This window comes from Primulina tabacum, chromosome 5, assembly GCF_025594145.1.
Source record: "Primulina tabacum isolate GXHZ01 chromosome 5, ASM2559414v2, whole genome shotgun sequence".
In the NCBI taxonomy this organism is placed as follows: Eukaryota; Viridiplantae; Streptophyta; class Magnoliopsida; order Lamiales; family Gesneriaceae; genus Primulina; species Primulina tabacum.
In genome coordinates, this window is record NC_134554.1 from 13,995,945 (window position 1) to 14,014,746 (window position 18,802).

General features: G+C 32.2%; 1 protein-coding gene across 1 annotated transcript; it reads right to left on the bottom strand.

Annotated features, from left to right (window-relative positions):
* Positions 1-14,625: 14,625 nt before the first annotated feature.
* Positions 14,626-18,505, bottom strand: LOC142546859 (eukaryotic translation initiation factor 3 subunit B-like). The gene is made up of 11 exons (XM_075654820.1): positions 18,246-18,505; positions 17,888-18,125; positions 17,547-17,693; positions 17,293-17,421; positions 16,928-17,056; positions 16,774-16,857; positions 16,580-16,698; positions 16,252-16,450; positions 15,628-16,157; positions 15,380-15,488; positions 14,626-15,189 (listed from the first exon to the last, which is right to left on the bottom strand). The coding sequence occupies exons 1-11, from the start codon at positions 18,365-18,367 to the stop codon at positions 14,857-14,859; spliced, it is 2,139 nt and encodes a 712-aa protein (XP_075510935.1). The 5' UTR covers positions 18,368-18,505; the 3' UTR covers positions 14,626-14,856.
* Between the last annotated feature and the right edge of the window lie 297 nt (positions 18,506-18,802).

Genomic DNA, 18,802 nt, shown 5'->3' on the forward strand with positions numbered 1-18,802 from the left:
TAAAGTTTTAGTTCTTGGCATCCACAAAAAAAAAAAAAATGCATTTGAACTTTAACCGTAAATCCAAAATTTATAATATAAGGAAAGTAAAAACAAGGGTAATTTTGTCATTTAAATAGAAAATGTGAAGTGTTGTTTAGGAGCGTAAAAACATCAAATTCATCAATTGATTGTTCAACCCAAACCCGAAATAATCGATTCGGGATAAGTATCCTCCGAAAGCACCTCTTGATCAGTAGATGCAAACTTTAATTTGAATTAAAAATATAATAATATATACAAATCCATGAAAACCCCTAACCAACGGACCCCTACTTTTTAGGTTTTCAACAATATAATGGCTTAATAAGTGTACGAGCAGCTGCGATATAATATCAACTAAATTATTCATGTGCAGCTGATCAATTTTCATTTGGCAATACATTGTTAATGAATCAACTTGCTACCTCACGTACGACATAGCCCATAGGGTGGATGGGTTATAATTTATAAACAAACAATATTGAGTGAAACGAAAACGATTGGCACGTGTCGTTGCTTCATACGCATTTATTCATCACACATTCGAATAAATATTTACGACGTTACTCTTATCTTTTTAAATGGTAAAAATTTGTATGAGACGGTCTCACGGCTCATATTTTTTGAGATGGATATCTTATTTGGGTCATCTATGAGAAAGTATTACTTTTTATGCTGAATACCGATAGGATTGACCCGTCTCACATATAAAGATTCGTGATATACTCCTTTTATACTGAGTAACACTCTTCTTGGCAATGTTTTATTGTTTCATGTTCAATTGACGATCTGAATTCACAATAAAATTTTTTTAAAAAAAAAGTGTTTCAACGTATGTAATATATATAGACTCTACTATATTGTCGGTCGATTCCTAAATAGGGATGATGTTTGATTTGATGGATACATGTACCCACGCATTTGTGCTTATTCGGTGCTGGTGAATCGTTGCAATCCTTTCTTGTTTCAACGCGTAAAGAGTACACACTCGTTTTTGTTTATGTTTTTGCTCATTTTTCCCTTAAAAATGAGATTGTTTAGTTCCTTTCTCATGAATGGTTGCATTGCATTCATTGTGAGTTGAATATGTATGCCCAAATTTTGGTACCACTGGATAGATAATAACTAGTATAGTTAACATTTAACAACATTTTATAAAAACAAAATCTATAAAAAAAAATTATAATACTAATTTAAAGTAATGTAAGAAGAAAAATCATAAAATTAAATTTTTTTTATGTTCCCTTTTTATTATTATTATTATCTACTGAAACGGAAAAAAGTTGAGATTTTTTGGGTTCGAAATTAATAGCATTAATTTTGGGGCCATGTCCAGTGCGACATGAATAGCTTTGAATGTGGGTTCTTTGGCTGTCCTATGATTCTTCTAGGCCAATTAAAACGTGACGTGTTGGAGAAGGCTTCTGTATATTAAAAATACGTCATTTATTGTTGTGGACCTGTGGTTGAAAGCATTTGGGCTTAAATATTGTTTTCACAGCCCACTCTAACGGTACCGCTTAGATCTGACAACCCATCAAACTACAAAATTACTCTACTGTCCCTCTCTCTCGCAATAACTCCACCAATAAATCAGGAGATTTTTTTATAAAAAAAAAATATCTACGAACTATAAGAAATAGATTATTAATGTCATTATCTACATTATCAAAAATCTTGTCATTCCTTGTATTCTTGCTTCGGTCATCCAAGAGTTCCCTTTATAGGCTTTCTTAAACCATGACACAAAAACTCATTTGAAAATTTTCTCATGAGTCAATTTTATGAAACATATATTTTATTTGAGTCATCTTTGAAAATTATTGTTTTTTATGTCGAAAGTATTACTTTTTATCGTGATCATGATTGACTCATCTCACGAATAAAGATATGTGAGACAGAGACTTACTCGGTCCATAAATATCGACTACGTGTCTACTGCGAAATTAAAATCCATAAAATTTACATTTTCCCAAAAAATAAAAAAATACAAATAAACTAGTGTTCAAACATCAAAACCACAAAATATACAAGTCTGATCACATATTTACCAAACAAAGTCGATCCTCGGGTAATAACCATCCGTAAGCTCCCAGCCATGGTTCCAACAGTCACCCACGAGACCGATGAAGAGGCTTGCGAGAAGAAAGTATAGTAATTACGAATGCTCGCATTATCATTGAAGCAGGAACTAAAAAGCATTGCTACATTGTCGGTATACCGTGTTTGCAATCATTGGCTTGAAAAAATAAATTTTGTATGTTTTTATATAAAATCATGTGTTAGATTGTGCTTAATTTAATTGAAATTTAAAAGTCGGTGAGATGTTAGATTTTACTTCTAAAAAAATAATTTTGTTAAAATTTAGTATTACAATCACTTATTCATCAGACATCACTAACTTACTTTTGATTTTTCTCCACTTTTTCATAATCTATAAACGTAATCACTTCTTTAAAAGTAGAAGTTGTTGCAAACACTCCCTAAGTTAGCTCTTCTCAGATAATTTTGTACCTGATTATTTATTAAAAACTAAATTATAAACGATTTTTATTGTAGGCTGAGGTTGAAATTAAACCCTAGTGATAATATCTCTTAACCCGGAGATCCGACTAATCCATGAACAGGATTACATTGAATAAGGTTTAGGTCTTGTCATTATTATCCAGAAATAATAATAATTATAATTCAAGGTTTGGTTTACCAGTTCACCTACCCTTTTGACAAATTATGATAAGAGGTAATATATACCTTTCATTTAAAAATACAAGATCATCGGTGACTTTAAGTACTAAATTATATCAAATAAATCTTTTTTTTATTTGATGTAAGTGCATATCATTAATCAATCTGGAAGCTACTCCCTATAGAATTAATATGAAACTTGAATGCCCAATAAATAATTTTAATTTAGGTAATAACGCAAAAAAAAAAAAAGAAGTGATGTCGCTTCTGTTAAACGTTCAAATCAACTGATCAAAACTCAAAACCGATCAAATTTAGTAATTTAGTTCGATTGTTATATAATTATTGATGTAAGATAAGGATTTTTCGTAGCGTTAATATTGTTGTATGATTTAAAAATATTTGAGTTATAACTGATGTTTGTCGTTTTTATGTATTTTATCATGTCGTGTTGAGTCGAATTCATGTATGATTTGTTTTATGTTGCGTTTATATGTATTTGTTTTTTTATTATATGTTATGCATAGTATTTGGTTTTCATATGTTTGGGTTTAATTGTAGGCAATGTGATCAAAAAATGTTGATTTCAGGGACCAAAGTCGAGGAGCATGCACTAGGGTAGGTGAAATTGTTCGCCCCAACGCACACAATAAAGAAAAATAGAGTCGATTTGCGAGTCAGGCACACTGGACGGAAAATTATGGCCGCTGTAGCGTGCGAGAACAAAAATAATATTAATCTTGCGCAGAGGCCGCGTCGATCACGAAAGAAAAAAATATTCATTGATTTCTTTCCAACTTTCTTGATGGTCACCTACTTGAAAAGCCCTATTACATTGTTTTAAAGAAACTAGTATTTAACCCGTGCGATGCACGGGATGATATTATTAAAATTAGTGAAAAATGAATATATATTTAAATTGAAAAAAATAATATAATTATATTAAATAAAAATAAAAACTATTTTCTCGCTAATTTTAAAAAACTTTCTTAAATATAACGCATGTCGATTAATTTTTTTGGCTAATAATCACTATCATATATCAAAATTGTAGATTGTGTTAGCCTAAGGCAATGTCATTATTGTAAGGCCCGAGATTTAATTACTGAAATCAGAAGTGATTAATTGACATGATTGAGGTTATACGAACTTGAATGAAGAAGCCGGGCGTCGTTGCATTGTGAGCCAAGATTTTGGGCAGAACGTTTGGCGCCCGAGCGGTAGAAAATGACCGCCCGAGCGCCAGTGTTCAGTAAGAACACCACCCGGACAGAACCTGTTGCGCCCGAGCGGTAAAGAGTTACCGCCCGAGCGCCAATGAGTGAGCAAGAAAGTCGAACACTTCGCGTCCGGGCGGAACTTTATGTCCGCCCGAGCGCGAGACGTGGTTTATGAAAAATCATGCCACGTATCTTATGGTTGCATGCAATATATATATATATATATATATATACATATGAGTCTTCATCCGTTCAGAAAAGGTAAGAATCGAGAAAAGGGTTCGGGAAAAAGAATGAAAATCCTTACGCCTTTTGTGAGAAATCCGTCCGTCCGATTTTGAATCCGACTTCAGTACTGTGTTCCTATCGACGCAGGCTATAACTGGACGTAAGTTTTGTTACGTTTAGACATGTTCTGAAATTATGATGTTGTCAGAATTAAATGGAATCCATATATGATGTTCTTGACATGTTAGCCATCATAGAATCGAAGTCAGATTAAAGAATAGATTGTTTATGAAATTGTTATGAATTTCAGAGTTGAATTAGTTGAGATTCTATATCAAAGTTGTGTTATTATTCAGATTATGAGTTGTACTGATACTGGTTATAAATTCTGGTATTATATCGGTGGTGTTGAAATAGACGGGGTTATCGTGACTGTATTGTTATGCCGTCGAAACATCAGTAGATTGATATTGATCAGATTCGGTATTGATTGAGATTGATCAGATTCAGTAATGATTTCGATTGTATCGTGATATCATTGATATGAATTAGATTGTGCCTTGTTCAGATATGGATCAGATTATTTATTCGATTTGAATATTGATCAGAACAGGTATTGAATTGAATGGTATACTGATATTGTAATTATACGATTGTCATTGCCAGATTGGGTATGGACAGATCAGAATACAAGACTTCGTCTTCGTCAGACCGGGAAGACAAAGGTATAAATAAATGTTGATTCGGGATTGCACAACTCGAGTTAGGTTTGACTTGAGTTTCCCAAAATCACATACTTTACTTTATTGCATTGATATTTGCAGCTTATCAGATTGATATGTTTAGCCTATTGAATTATAGGAGAGCCAGAGCTTGAGTCTAGGGCAGATCAGCCTAGCTAAGGCAGAAGCGCCGAGTCTTTGTCAGAACCGCGTAGACTCTAGACTTACGGTGTATCGATGAGCTTAGATGTAGAGCGACGTCTATTGTAGACATTCGATACAGCATACCAAAGTCTAAATTAGATCGGGATCCCTAGATTAGAATGAGAGATGAGTCGAGCCTTAGATATCGAGACTAGAACTTGATGTACAGATCCGTATTGATTTATGTTCGTAGATGACGATTCATGCTTTATTTACAGACTGGTATTGATGCATGTTGTTTGATTATGCTACATGTGATAAGATATAATTCATGCTTTTATGTTAATTCAGTTAACTGCATGTATACATTGTTTATATTGGGATTTAGTCTCACCGGAGTTATCTGGCTGTTGTCTTGTTTTGTATGTGTGCATGACAATAGGTGGGGGCAGGATCGGGGTCAAGAAGATGATGAGAGAAGACGAGTTTAGAGTGGTGATTCCGGACCTATTGTAGACCTGGTTTAATACTTGAATTTAGTAGTTGAACCTTAGACTAGTTGAATAATTGTTGTACAAGATTTGTATTATTATACCGATTGTATAATAGATTGATTCCATTACCTTCCGCACTTGCATTTAAAAAAAAAAAAAATTTAGACCCTGTTTATCTTAATTGATAATTAAATCCCAAAGATGATTAAGATGATGATTAGCGTCCGGGTCCCCACAATTATGCTTGTCGTGTTTAGTGTATGATGTCGACTACCAACCTTAATACATATTTAATTCTTTAATTTTCGAAAATCTATATATTATTATTTTTTAACATGCGATAAAAAAATATTTTTAAATCGCATTCAATAAAATTAATGATAAATACTTTTGAAAAAGTGCAGTAATTTCGTCTAAATCCACATTCACAAACAATTTTGTGACATGACACGTGTTTGACACATTTGAATGATAACAATAATTGTTTCATCAATATTTTTATCCAAATGAGTTGTGATTTTATCTACAAAATCTCTTAATAATATACACAACAACCTATTATTTCGAAAGAAAAATGAAACATGTGATTATAAGTAAATTATGTATAAATCAAAAAGTTATTTTATTAACATTTACTATGTGTATTCCAAAGCAATGTCAATAAATTTTATAAGGCGTCTTCTAATAAGATGCGTACTTTCTTTAGAATTGGTTTAATCATTCCATTAGGGGACATTTTATACTATCATGCATCCGTGAACCTTGTAATGTAGAAGAAAATTATCACATTAATAATACGTAATAATGAAAATTTTGTACAAATAGAAGAATAATATTTTTTACTTCTCCATCATGAAAGACAAATTTCAAATTTAATGTCTCGTTGTTCTCGTTGTTTCCATATGTAGGTAGTTCATAACAACAAACAAATCTAAATTTAAACGAACATTACATCTTGGAAGGATTCAACTCATATATGATGCTGAAAAAGATGAGTCATTTCAGAATTCAATTTTGGAGTGAATAAATTTAGTAAGATAAATTGAATAAAATTGGTTTCTAATATAATATGCAATATTGCATTATTTATAATTTAAAATTCAAATAAGACATCCTAAGGGACAAAAATTATACATTGGATGCTTTTGACAGAATTATATCATACATTAGCTCTTTCAAATTATGGAAATCTCGAATTGCATGCATTGAATGTCAAACATTTTTTATTATTGAGGGTAATATATATGTTTATTTAGAGTAATTTAATGTCCATTTTAAACTCTTTTGAATCTACTCTTTTAATTTTTTTGTGCTCTCTTATTTGAATTTTTAAGAAGACAATTCAAGATGTACAATATACATATGGTTTTGGAAGAAAACTACTATGCATTAATTCTTTAAAATTAAGGTAATTTCAAAATAATATGCATATGGGATAAAAAAATTATGATTATTAAATGGTAATTTAATGTTCATTGGAAAACCTTGTTGTAGTGATAATTTTTAACACTCAACCAATTTTATTTTTAGAAAAATTAAATAAACTAATTAAATATTGTATTTCTTTTTAGTAAGTAATTTGGGCAGGAAATTACTTAAAATAGCAAAATGTATTTTTGAATGATTTACCTCATGAATGATACTGAACATTGCAATCATTTTTATTTTAAATTTATTTATTCAGTTTTTAATTAAATTGATTGATATAATCAATGCAAAAATTTTAATATAGTTTACGTTTTCAATAGAGTTTAGTTTTAATTTGAGTAAAAAATAATAAAACATATAATACATAAATTACATTTGAATTAATATAAATATTAATTAAATTCAAAAATGAATTAAATGAATTGATATAATCAATGCAAACAATAATTGAAGTGATCATTTATTGCAGTACATATATGTCAATATTCATGATATATCTTTATTTTTTTAGAAATGACATTTTGACGAAAAATTATTTTTTTTGCAAAAATATTTATATAGATGAGTGATGCTGAACATTGCAATAATTTGTATTTTAAATTTATTTATTCAGTTTTTAATTAAATTGATTGATATAATCAATGCAAAAATTTTAATATAGTTTACGTTTTCAATAGAGTTTAGTTTTAATTTGAGTAAAAAATAATAAAACATATAATACATAAATTACATTTGAATTAATATAAATATTAATTAAATTCAAAAATGAATTAAATGAATTGATATAATCAATGCAAACAATAATTGAAGTGATCATTTATTGCAGTACATATATGTCAATATTCATGATATATCTTTATTTTTTTAGAAATGACATTTTGACGAAAAATTATTTTTTTTGCAAAAATATTTATATAGATGAGTGATGCTGAACATTGCAATAATTTGTATTTAAAATTTATTTATACAGTTTGTAATAAAAATTAAATATATCACAGTAACACAATTCATATCACAAATTAAACTGATTGATATAATCAATGCAAAAATTTAATGTAGTTTATGTCTTCAATATAATTTAGTTTAAATTTGAATAAAAAAATAAAAAATATATAATACATAAATTATATTTGAATTAATATAAAAATGAATTAATATCAAATTTGAATTAATAAAAGAATTGATATAATCAATGCAAACAATAATTGAAGTTATCATTTATTGCAGTACACTTATTTCGAGATTCATTATATTTATATATTTCTTTTTTTAGAAATAACATTTTGGCGGAAAATTACTATTTTTGGCAAAAACTCTGCTTTTATATATATATAGATTTGGATAGCTTGGGTGAGTTTTTTATCAACTAGAGAGAGCTGTCACACGCAAAGAGAAGAACTGGAGTCGAGGAACTTGAAGAATTCGAGATTTTCATGCAACATGTTTTTTGTTCTTCATCTACTCGAGTATTTTTTGTTTGTTAACTTTATTTTTATTACTGTTCAAATATTTTATTATGATGTTTAGTTGCTAAATATTTTATTTGTTTGGATTTAAAGAGATCATACGCCGAAAATTTGTTTTATATAATCAACTGTCAACTTTTGTATATGCTTGATTGTGTTATTATCTTTCACTTTATTATTAAAGTCTAGCTAATTTTGATAATATTTTATATTGTGAATGAAATCATGAGAATAATTTGCAATATGAACGAGTAACACAATAATTGGATTTACAATTTGCATAAACATATAAAATTGAATACACCTTGGATAACTCAAACTTCAAATTTTTGTCTAGTCTTTGATAAAGATTAATTTTGAAAATAATAATCGTGTAATATAGTATTTGTGCGACGATCTCCATACTTTGTACGTTCTATTATAACTTGTTGCGTTTTATTCCAGCATAAAAGATTAAAATTTTATTTGTAGATTTACCTCGCAAAGGGAGAGCTCGATCAAAAATATTATCACAAGTCTTGGATTTTTCGTAAAAAGTTACCATCTCTCCTATTTGGCGGTAACTAATCAATTTTCGGTTTTGTAAAATATTGATTATATTGGTTCCATGTTTGGTGTTTTTACAAAAAGAACAACAATTAAAAATCTCCCGTGACTCTACGTATCTCTATTTTCACGTGAAAAAATGTATGCTGCCTTTTAAAGGTTGTGTGAGACGGTTTCACGGGTCGTGTTTTGTTAGACGGATCTCTTGTTTGGGTCATCCATTAAAAATTATTACTTTTTATGCTAATAGTATTAATTTTTACTGTGAATATCGGTATGGTTGACTCGTCTCATAAATAAAGATTCGTGAGACCGTTTCACAAGAGACATACTCTTTAAAGAAATCCCCCTCCCCGAAATAAAATAATTAGCAGCGCCTATAATTTCTATACGGATGGAAATTTGGCCACCCAACCAACAATAAATAGCAAATTTTAAAATTTCATCCTTATTATTACAATAAATCCGGAATAATTACATTGGAATTATAGTAGAAATAGGATATCTTTACCTACAGACCAGGTACAGAAACGAAATACAGTAAACTCAACCACGATAATTAATAAATAATATTCAACTTGATTATTTAGTCTTTCCTGATTAATCAAAGTAAGTAGAAATTACTGGCAATTGACCTTAATTGTTATTATGTGCATCGGAAGCGAAATTAAACTATCCTAATTAACCTGGTTAATTAAAGAAATATAAAATATCGAATAAATGTGGATTGAGTTTCTTTTTATTTATTTTTTTAAAATAAAAATTGAGTTATTGGCTTAATTCTTTGGTTAGATTCAAGTTTAAATCAATCTTTATTTAATTAAATCTCGTACTCTTTTTACATTGGATACACCAATAAAGTATTCACAAGATAATGACACTCATTTGTAAGTTGAGAACTATTAAAAAGAAAAATGTCTACATGCTTTTATATGTACAAACAATATTACGAAGGTGCGAGGTGTCACCTTTGACCAACAAGAAAAATGTCTACATGGTCAGAGATTATTCTATGTTGTATATGAAGTATTTGTTTTTTTTTATGATATGATCAAATGTTTGAATCATCAATATATATGTCAACTTCATAAAAATGTGAGGGACTCGCACTATCTAATAGTATTGAAATAGGAAAAATACTCCTGGTGTAACATACATTGACCCGTGAATAGAGTGGAAAACTTAATCTAAACAATAAAATGTTTGCACTAAATTATACCACGCTTGGATGGACCTAGACAAAGGAAATTACCTCTTCTGAAACGTCCGATAACTCTTCAACTTCAGCCTCATGTTCCTCCTCTTTGCCATCTCGTAGAGTTTCTCTTCTTCGTGGAATTGCCTCCATCCACTGACCCGCCGATCCTACTCTTCAATGTTTTTCTCTTTCTCTCGATCCTGCTCGCGTAATAACAAAGAAACATCTTGATCCTCTGCTTCGTACTTCTTCGATATACATATCGTCTATTTTAAATGTAACTTTAATCAACAATATATAAAAGAATGAAGGGAACTAACTTGGAAGAAATGATCCTTGAGTATTCTATATAGCAGTTTTGCATTGAAGAGCCAGACTGTTACAATAGGTGTCCAGCAGTCCAATTTATGATTTGATCTTTTATTAACTCTAATGTAAAATAATCTTTATTTTTATAACATTTTATGATTTTATCCAATTATGACATTATGTTTTATATGTATACTCATGCAAGATGCATAAATAAAGTCTTTGAATATTCAATAGATACCATGAAGTATGCCTCTCAATGTAAGATCATTAAACTATTAGGAAGTGCATCATATATTCTAAACAGATTCCTAGTCGAAGCAGTCACATAAAATAAAGATAAAAGTCGTTTGGGCTCAAGACTAGCATTTGTGATGTGAATGCCATATTTTATTGGCAAGGACATGGAGATGTTCATTCATACAGATGGATGATCATATAATGATGCACTGAACAACTCTCCATCAGTACTGTCCAAGTGGTTCTCACTTATCAAATGGAGTAATATGTGGTTATGGTTGTACATCATTAGTCCTTTGATCCAGGGCAATGTAGGCGTTATACGTACTAACATACACTTTGATCTGTTTATCGACTCCATTGAAGGTCATCGGGTGGCAAGATTGGGTATAATTTCGAAATATGTTGGAGAAAATGCATTGTAGTCGGAGATTCACCGTTTGCCTAAGGGTAAAGATATAATATGTGATATGATGAGTTAATAATACAAGAAGTCTCTGGACAGAGCAAGAAACGTGCTTTAGGAAAATGTATTTTTCTACTTGCACATAACATACCACTATTAGTACTCAAAGATAAATCGCATCGTTATCGAACTCATCTGTAACTCTTGATATACCAATGGATGCAGATTCGGTCAGGATATATGTTTTGAAGGGAACGTACTGTACGCTAACCATAACTCAAGGTTCTTGCATGCACTATCAGCGATACTTAGGGGATTATGGGACGACTGCTGCTAGACGCTCTTACCACTATCTGATCGGTGTAATCAGAAATGAGTTATGACATTCTTGATCAAGGAGTTGGTGAAAATAATGGGCTAATTAGGGTAAGACCGAATAAGAATAAATGTTATTCTGAATCATGTGGAGATGTGAACTACATGGCTAGCTGTATCTCTGAACCATGAAAGGTTACACAAGTATCGGATTCTGTGTTCCGGTTGAGAAATTAAAAGTTCAATAATTTGACGACTATAGTTTGATGGAGATCAAACAGAATGCCTATAAAGGAGTTTATAAGATAATTTCATAGGGTGTAAGAAATGAAAGTTAACTTAATTGTTAATTATGAAGGAGAGTGGAACTGCATAGGTAAAGGAGTTCATTAGACCGGCAGTTGCCTAATATGTAAAGTGAAAATTTTGATCTTTGAAATTTTCGATTTTTATTATATGAACAAAACTTGTATCCTTGATACATCGACGGCTCGTCGATAAGGATTATAACGAGGTCGGAATAACTTATTTAGTGAATTAGAATTTACTGATTAAATGATTGTACTAGTGGTGGTGACTACTAATATACACAAATTCTCATAAAATATTCTGGAGAGGTCTATAATTAATTAACTAATGAGTTAATTTATATGAATTAAATAAGACAAAAACTTGTGTGAGACGGTCTCACATGTCGTATTTTGTGAGACAGATCTCTTATTTAGGTCATCCATGAAAAAGTATTATTTTTTATGCTAAGATTATTACTTTTTATTGTGAATATCGGTATGGTTGACCTGTCTCACAGGTGAGACCGTCTCACAAAAGACCTACTCATTAAATAATGGTTATTTAATTTAATATGTCTATGCATATATTAAATGTATTATAACGAGTTCGGAATAATTTATTTAGTGAATTAGAATTTACTGATTAAATGATTATACTAGTGGTGGTGACTACTAATATACACAAATTCTCATAAAATATTCTGGAGAGGTCTATAATTAATTAACTAATGAGTTAATTTATATGAATTAAATATGACAAAAACTTGTGTGAGACGGTATCGCATGTCGTATTTTGTGAGACAGATCTCTTATTTGGGTAATCAATGAAAAAGTATTATTTTTTATGCTAAGAGTATTACTTTTTATTGTGTATATCGGTAGGGTTGACCTGTCTCACAAATAAAGATCTGTGAGATCGTCTCACAAAAGACCTACTCATTAAATAATGGTTATTTAATTTAATATGTCTATGCATATATTAAATGTACATGTGTAAATATATTAATGTTTAATTCAACACAAAGTCTCGGCCATCACCAAAGATTTGGTGAAGAGATTTTCGGCCAAGCCTTGACTTCCACGGCCGCGCTCCGCGCTGCTGCACCGACTCCGGATTTTGAAATTTTTGACGATCCAGTCTCAAAGCACAAATCGTTTGACTTCTATAGTGCGATTCAAGCGAGGAACACATTCAATGTTTGACAATCGTCTCAACTGGTTACCTTCCCGTTGGGTCACATTCAACATTTGGTGCCATGACATGCTCAGTGGTTCCCATGGTTTCAAGTTCATTAAAACCTTTGAATCCTGCCAATATAATGAAGCGACCAGTAGAGAGCATTTTCCTGTCTGCCCTAAAGTGTAATGAGCTTCGTCACACGGCCATTGTGTATGATATCAGTATTCCAATAATTTAAAGAAATGATTAAGGGGATTTTGTCAAGTTGTAGGGGTAAAAATAATAACGGTGTCCTAGTCCAGTTAGGTTACACCCCCATTTCATTTTTTACACGTGTCAATTTCTATTATTATTATATTTGACGATACTTTCAACCAGAATCATTAATCGTACAAACAAACTATTAAATTCTTTTCTTTTCTTTGTATTATGTATTTAACACGTGTCATATTATTATTATTATTATTCTCAAATTTTAAAACTCGATATTTTATATTTATAAATCATATGAAATTTTTATTTGATTGTAAAATTTTTATGTTGAGATTTTGGATGCAATTTTTATAAGATATTTGGAAATCTCGATGTTGTGGGGACATCGTTTGGAGATTTTGAATTACAATGCTAGAACATATCTTTTGTTCATTTATAATGAAAATGTTTTGTAATTTCAATTATTTGTTGAAAGAAATATCGCGTTTTTAGTAGTTCATTTATGATTTATACTATCATGTTTTAATGTAATTTTGATTAATATGTTTTATATTTTATTGAAGAAACATGATTTATTTTTGGATATATTTAAAAAAGTTAAAGTGTTAAAAGTGGAAGAAGCAAGAGAGATTTTTTTGAATTTAAGTATAAACTCTAATATCCAAAATAAAAGTGAATTTTAGATATCAAAGTGAAAGTACCGTCAAATACAACAATAATAATAAAAAAATGCTAAAGTATCGTCAAATATAATAATAATAATAATAATAATAATAATAATAATAATAAATGGACAATGAAATGGGGTGTAAGTGTGTAACCCACCTGGAATATGATAGAATTGGCCGTTAAAGTACACAGTCAAATGCGATAATAATAATAATTAAAAAAATGCACATCCGTAAGAAAAATAAATGGTGGTGTAACCCACGAGTATGATAGAATTAGCCGAATATATAATATCATTTATGTACACAAAATATGTAAGAAAACGACATTGGTATTCTAATGTAATGAATCGGAACGGATTAATTTGCTTTCCCACTTTGCGGCAAAAACAAAAGACAAGAAACAATCCATTCATAAAAACCCCAATCTAATAGAAATTTTGAATGAGAATATTTATGGTTTCTCTTATTGTAGTTTACATAGCAGGTTTCCTTTATGTTGCTTTAGATTATTTCATCTTCGTGAGGTTTTTATGTACATTGTAAAATGTGCTCACTGAAAATTAATGATTTCCTCAATTGATTTAAAATTTCTTCCCAAATAATTTATTTCATTAAACTTCATCCACTCATGCTGCAGGGGCCAATAGGGAATAATTTCCATGGGAATCGGTCTTCCAATCATGCGTCTTCAAGTAAGCAAATATCCAGTCCATAGAAAAGCTAAATAATGTACTTTACCATTCAGCCAAAATTTTGGGGGATTTTTCCCTGTCTGGATTGCAGAAGTCATTCGTGATACCCGTTCAAGAACGAGGTATTTTTTCTATGAAACTACGAACAGAAAAGAGAGATTCCAAGAATGCTACTTAGAGAGAGCTTGTAAGGTTCGCATTATTTTCCTCAAAAAACGTAGAATGCAATAATGCATTTGACAAACTATAGAAAATGTTTTCAAGTCCGCATGATAAAGAGCCAAAAATTTAATCTGAATAATTATGGAATAAAATGGTTACACAAGCCCACCTTCATAGAAGCAAGTACCACTTGAGAGCCATGGTGTCGACAAAGCTCGGAATAGACCTAGTCGAAGGAAATTACCTCCTCCGAAACATCCAATAACTCTTCAACTTCGATTTCTTTGGCCTCATATTCCTCCTCTTCATCACTGGCTTCACCATCTCGCAGCTCCTGCCGGTAGAGTTTCTCTTCTTCGTGGAATCGCCTCCATTCACTGACCCACCGATCCCACTCTTCTTTCAACATTCTCCTCTTCTCTCGATCCTGCTCGCTCAGTAGCAAAGAAACATCTTGATCCTCCGCTTCATACTTCTTGCTGTATTTTTTCAAGCTCTTGGCGATCTCTTCTTCCTTCTCAGGGCTCAAAACAGATGGGGGCCTTGGGCGCCATAAAAACTGCAATAAATCTAAAAGGTTACCAAAGTGTCCAGTTGCAAATGGCATCTCATAGAAGAAAGCTTAAGGGAAGGTACCTCCTATTAATTGATATTTACCGTCTATTTTAGATATAACTATTATGGCAGGGTATAAGTCCGTAAACAAGAAACTTGTTTCAACAATATACAAAAAGAGGAAGGGAACTAACTTGGAAGAAATGATCCTTGAGTATTTTATATAGCAGCTTTCCATTGAAGGACCAGACATTGAATCCATTTTCCATCTCGTGAACAGATGTAACCGCTGTCATCACATATCTACACAGAAGGAAACAACCGACGTCCCATAAATTCATTTAGCATACACGAAACCCTATTAGACTCAACGACAAAATAACAAAAGATACTGTTCCGCGAGAGATAAAGTAAATGTTTGACAATCATCTCAACTGGTTACCTTCCCGTTGGGTCCCACTCAACATCTGTTGCCATGAAATGCTCATTGGTTCCCATGGTTTCAAGTTCATCAACATTGTAAAACTCCAATTGCCCATTAAAACCTTTCAATCCTGCCAATATAATGAAGCGACCAGCTGGGGACCAGTAGAGAGCATTTGCCTGTTTGCCCTTCAGTGTAATGAGCTTCGTCACACGGCCAGTGTTACCACTGCGCATTGAGTAGAAACTAACGTCTGGCCTTGGATTATCACCATGGATAACTGCAAATCTGTGGCCCTTTGGCTCCCAAGCAAATGCAATGATCTTATCACTCTTGTTTTCTAGCTCCAGTACCTCAATTGGTATGTCTCGTTCTTTGATTCTGAAAAGCTCAAAGCCAGTATATGTGCTTTTTTTGGTTTTTGTGTACCGATCAACTATAACAGCAAGGTAATCACCATTGCTTTGCCAGTACATTTTACAATCACTGACACTAAAGAGATTCTTCTGTCTCAACTCATCTTTGCTTGGGATTTGCACAAGACTCACCTATTAATGTTTAGTACCAAAGAAAAACATAAACAGATAATAACCTCGACAAAGTAATAAAACAAACGTCTAGCATATACATTTGCGGGCTTACCCTTGCAGGCTGATTTCCTCCTCCAAGTTCAGGAACAAAAAGAGCAAGAATGGCATCCGTGGGTGACCAACTGATGTCCATAACACTATCAACCTTCATAGATTTCTTGTCGACGAGACTAAAGGTCTGAGTTTCATATACAGAAACTACATTTTTCCCTATCCTGGCAAAGTACTTGTCATCTTTTCCACCACCCCACCTGGAAAATAAAGAACATAAAAATTGAGACATTATCCAAATGGGAGAGAGTGTATTCTCAATGTAGGAGTGCCAAAAGTCTGTAAAGGGATAGAATGCAACAGGGGAAAAAGCATCTTGCTAAAATTACCTGAAAACCGGCCAAGATACACTACCGACACCTCCACCAATTGCAAATTCATCTGCACTCCCTTCAAAACCTCGCATGACTTTTCCAGTTCTCACATCAAAAATGTTTATTACAACCCTCTGTAAAGGAAATAATCTGAGTCATGCCACCAAATGAGTAAACTAAGTCAAAAACACAATAGCAGGACATTATACATGAGTATCACGAGGGTTGCTTGGTTCATGGCTGCTGTAGGTCACCAAAAATTTCTCTCCAGGAGAAAAATCAATCAGTTTTACCTGCAATTCAAACAATTAAAGCTGAACTGCTATATAAATATACAATCTCCTCTGCAGAATAAATGCCCACCTGGGGATGAGCATATCGCATCAGTCGGTTAAAGGTGGTATCACCACCCCAAACAGCAACACCCTGCCTATGTACTGTGACCAGGTAAGTCCCCAATGGAGACCACTGCACGAACCTTTCTGTCCAATACTGCAATGAGAGGAAATCATAAATAAATGGAAACAAAAAGAGAAAAACATTCTCCAAAGAAAAACTAGTCATATTGTTTCATGAATTTTGTATTACAATCGCCGTGTGGGAAAAAATGCAGTTATGCAGAGAGAAGTTACAAATTGGCAGTTAAGAATGGCAATCAAATCGTTATTTTAAAAAAAACATGGCATTTGCGTTCTTGAACAAAAACAGAAATATGAAAAACCACTGACGGTTTTCTTGTAAACAAGCTCAGGTTTCGACTGTCTGGCATCATTCCATAAAACTTCGGTGTCTGAGCCAGCACGAATCACAAACTGATCCCTCGCCTTCTCATCTGTCAGCCATTTTTGCAGATTTTCCTGCAAGAAAACATGTCATTCACACAAGACCACATTTTGTCCTTTAAATTTTTTATGATATCTTTTCAGGCATTCTTTTTTAAAAAAACAAAGGTGAAAGAGTGCGTAGAAGAGCAGAAGCCAACCCCTGGTGTGTAAGGCTTAGTTTCAGGAGGTGCCCACTCCTCCGGAACCTTCATAAATTTATCAATATCATCAAACATGCTGACAGCAAATATGTGGGCTTTGTCTAACTTGTACCCATGCGTATTCGCCTTAGCTAATTCAGCTTCCTACAAAGCACAAACAAGTTCAAGGAAATTAAAATTACCCATGGAAGCATAAAGATAAACAATTCTATCGATTTCATAAAATGAAAATCCTCTAATAGATATACCTCAAGCTTAATAAGAAACATACAAGTGTAACAGCATGAATGGATTTTTTTTACAAAAAATATATTACTCGAAGAAATGATTAAGCGTACCTCTGGAGTATTGTATTCTATGAAACAATATCCTAAGGTTTTCTGAGTGTCAGGATCGGTGGGCATCCAAAGACCATCTTCTTTAATAACCCCAATCTGACTGTAGATTTTGCGCACGACCCCTTCCAATTTCTCGAATTTCTCCCTAGGCACCACAGGTAAATTATCCACCACAATTATGTTCCCAAAACCCTCCTCGAACTTCAGAGACACCCCCTCCTTCAAATCTTCATCATCGCTGTAATACATATCGCCGCACAAAACAAACTTAAAACATCCCAACAACATATGCCCGACCACAAAATAAAATAACATAAAATAATAAAGCAATAAAAAATCATGTCATGAATTAATTTACCTGATAATTCCTAAATCATCGCCAGGAGGGAGACGGACGGAGTCCAGATTGACGGAAGACAAATCGATTCCGAGCCGGTCAGCTGTGGCGTGAATGTCTTCCATGGACATAACATCCGCCATGGTTGATGTAGCCGTCTGTACAAGGATTAGAACCAGTGAGAAGGTGAGATGAGAGAGAGAGAGAGAGAGAGAGAGAGAGAGATTTTTAGGGTTAGGGTTTTTCTGATATGCGAGTTTGGCTTTTAAATTTGTTACTGGATAAATATATAATATTCTTTATTTACATATAAGTCAGTTTAGCGTAGAAACTATTTTGGTGTGATTGAAACAATAATGTTGCCACATGTAATTAAAACGGTGACCTTCTCCACTTCCATTATCCCACGCCCACATCTCTTTCCCCACTGTCTGTCCTTGACCATTTTTGTTTGGGAATCAAGTTATCTTTAAATAATTTTCTAATCATTTCCCCCAAAAAAATTCTTGATTCAAAATGGATCCCTAAATCGACGTATCACCGATTACTTGGCCTCAAATGGGATGATCAATTTCATT

Excerpts from the sequence above, each read along its gene's own strand:
- LOC142546859 (XM_075654820.1), bottom strand. The coding sequence starts at position 18,367 with ATGGCGGATGTTATGTCCATGGAAGACATTCACGCCACAGCTGACCGG. Across the intron at positions 16,858-16,927 it reads TGCGATATGCTCATCCCCAG|GTAAAACTGATTGATTTTTC; the intron begins GTGGGCATTTAT and ends TTTGAATTGCAG. Across the intron at positions 15,190-15,379 it reads TCAAGGATCATTTCTTCCAA|TTTTTATGGCGCCCAAGGCC; the intron begins GTTAGTTCCCTT and ends GATTTATTGCAG.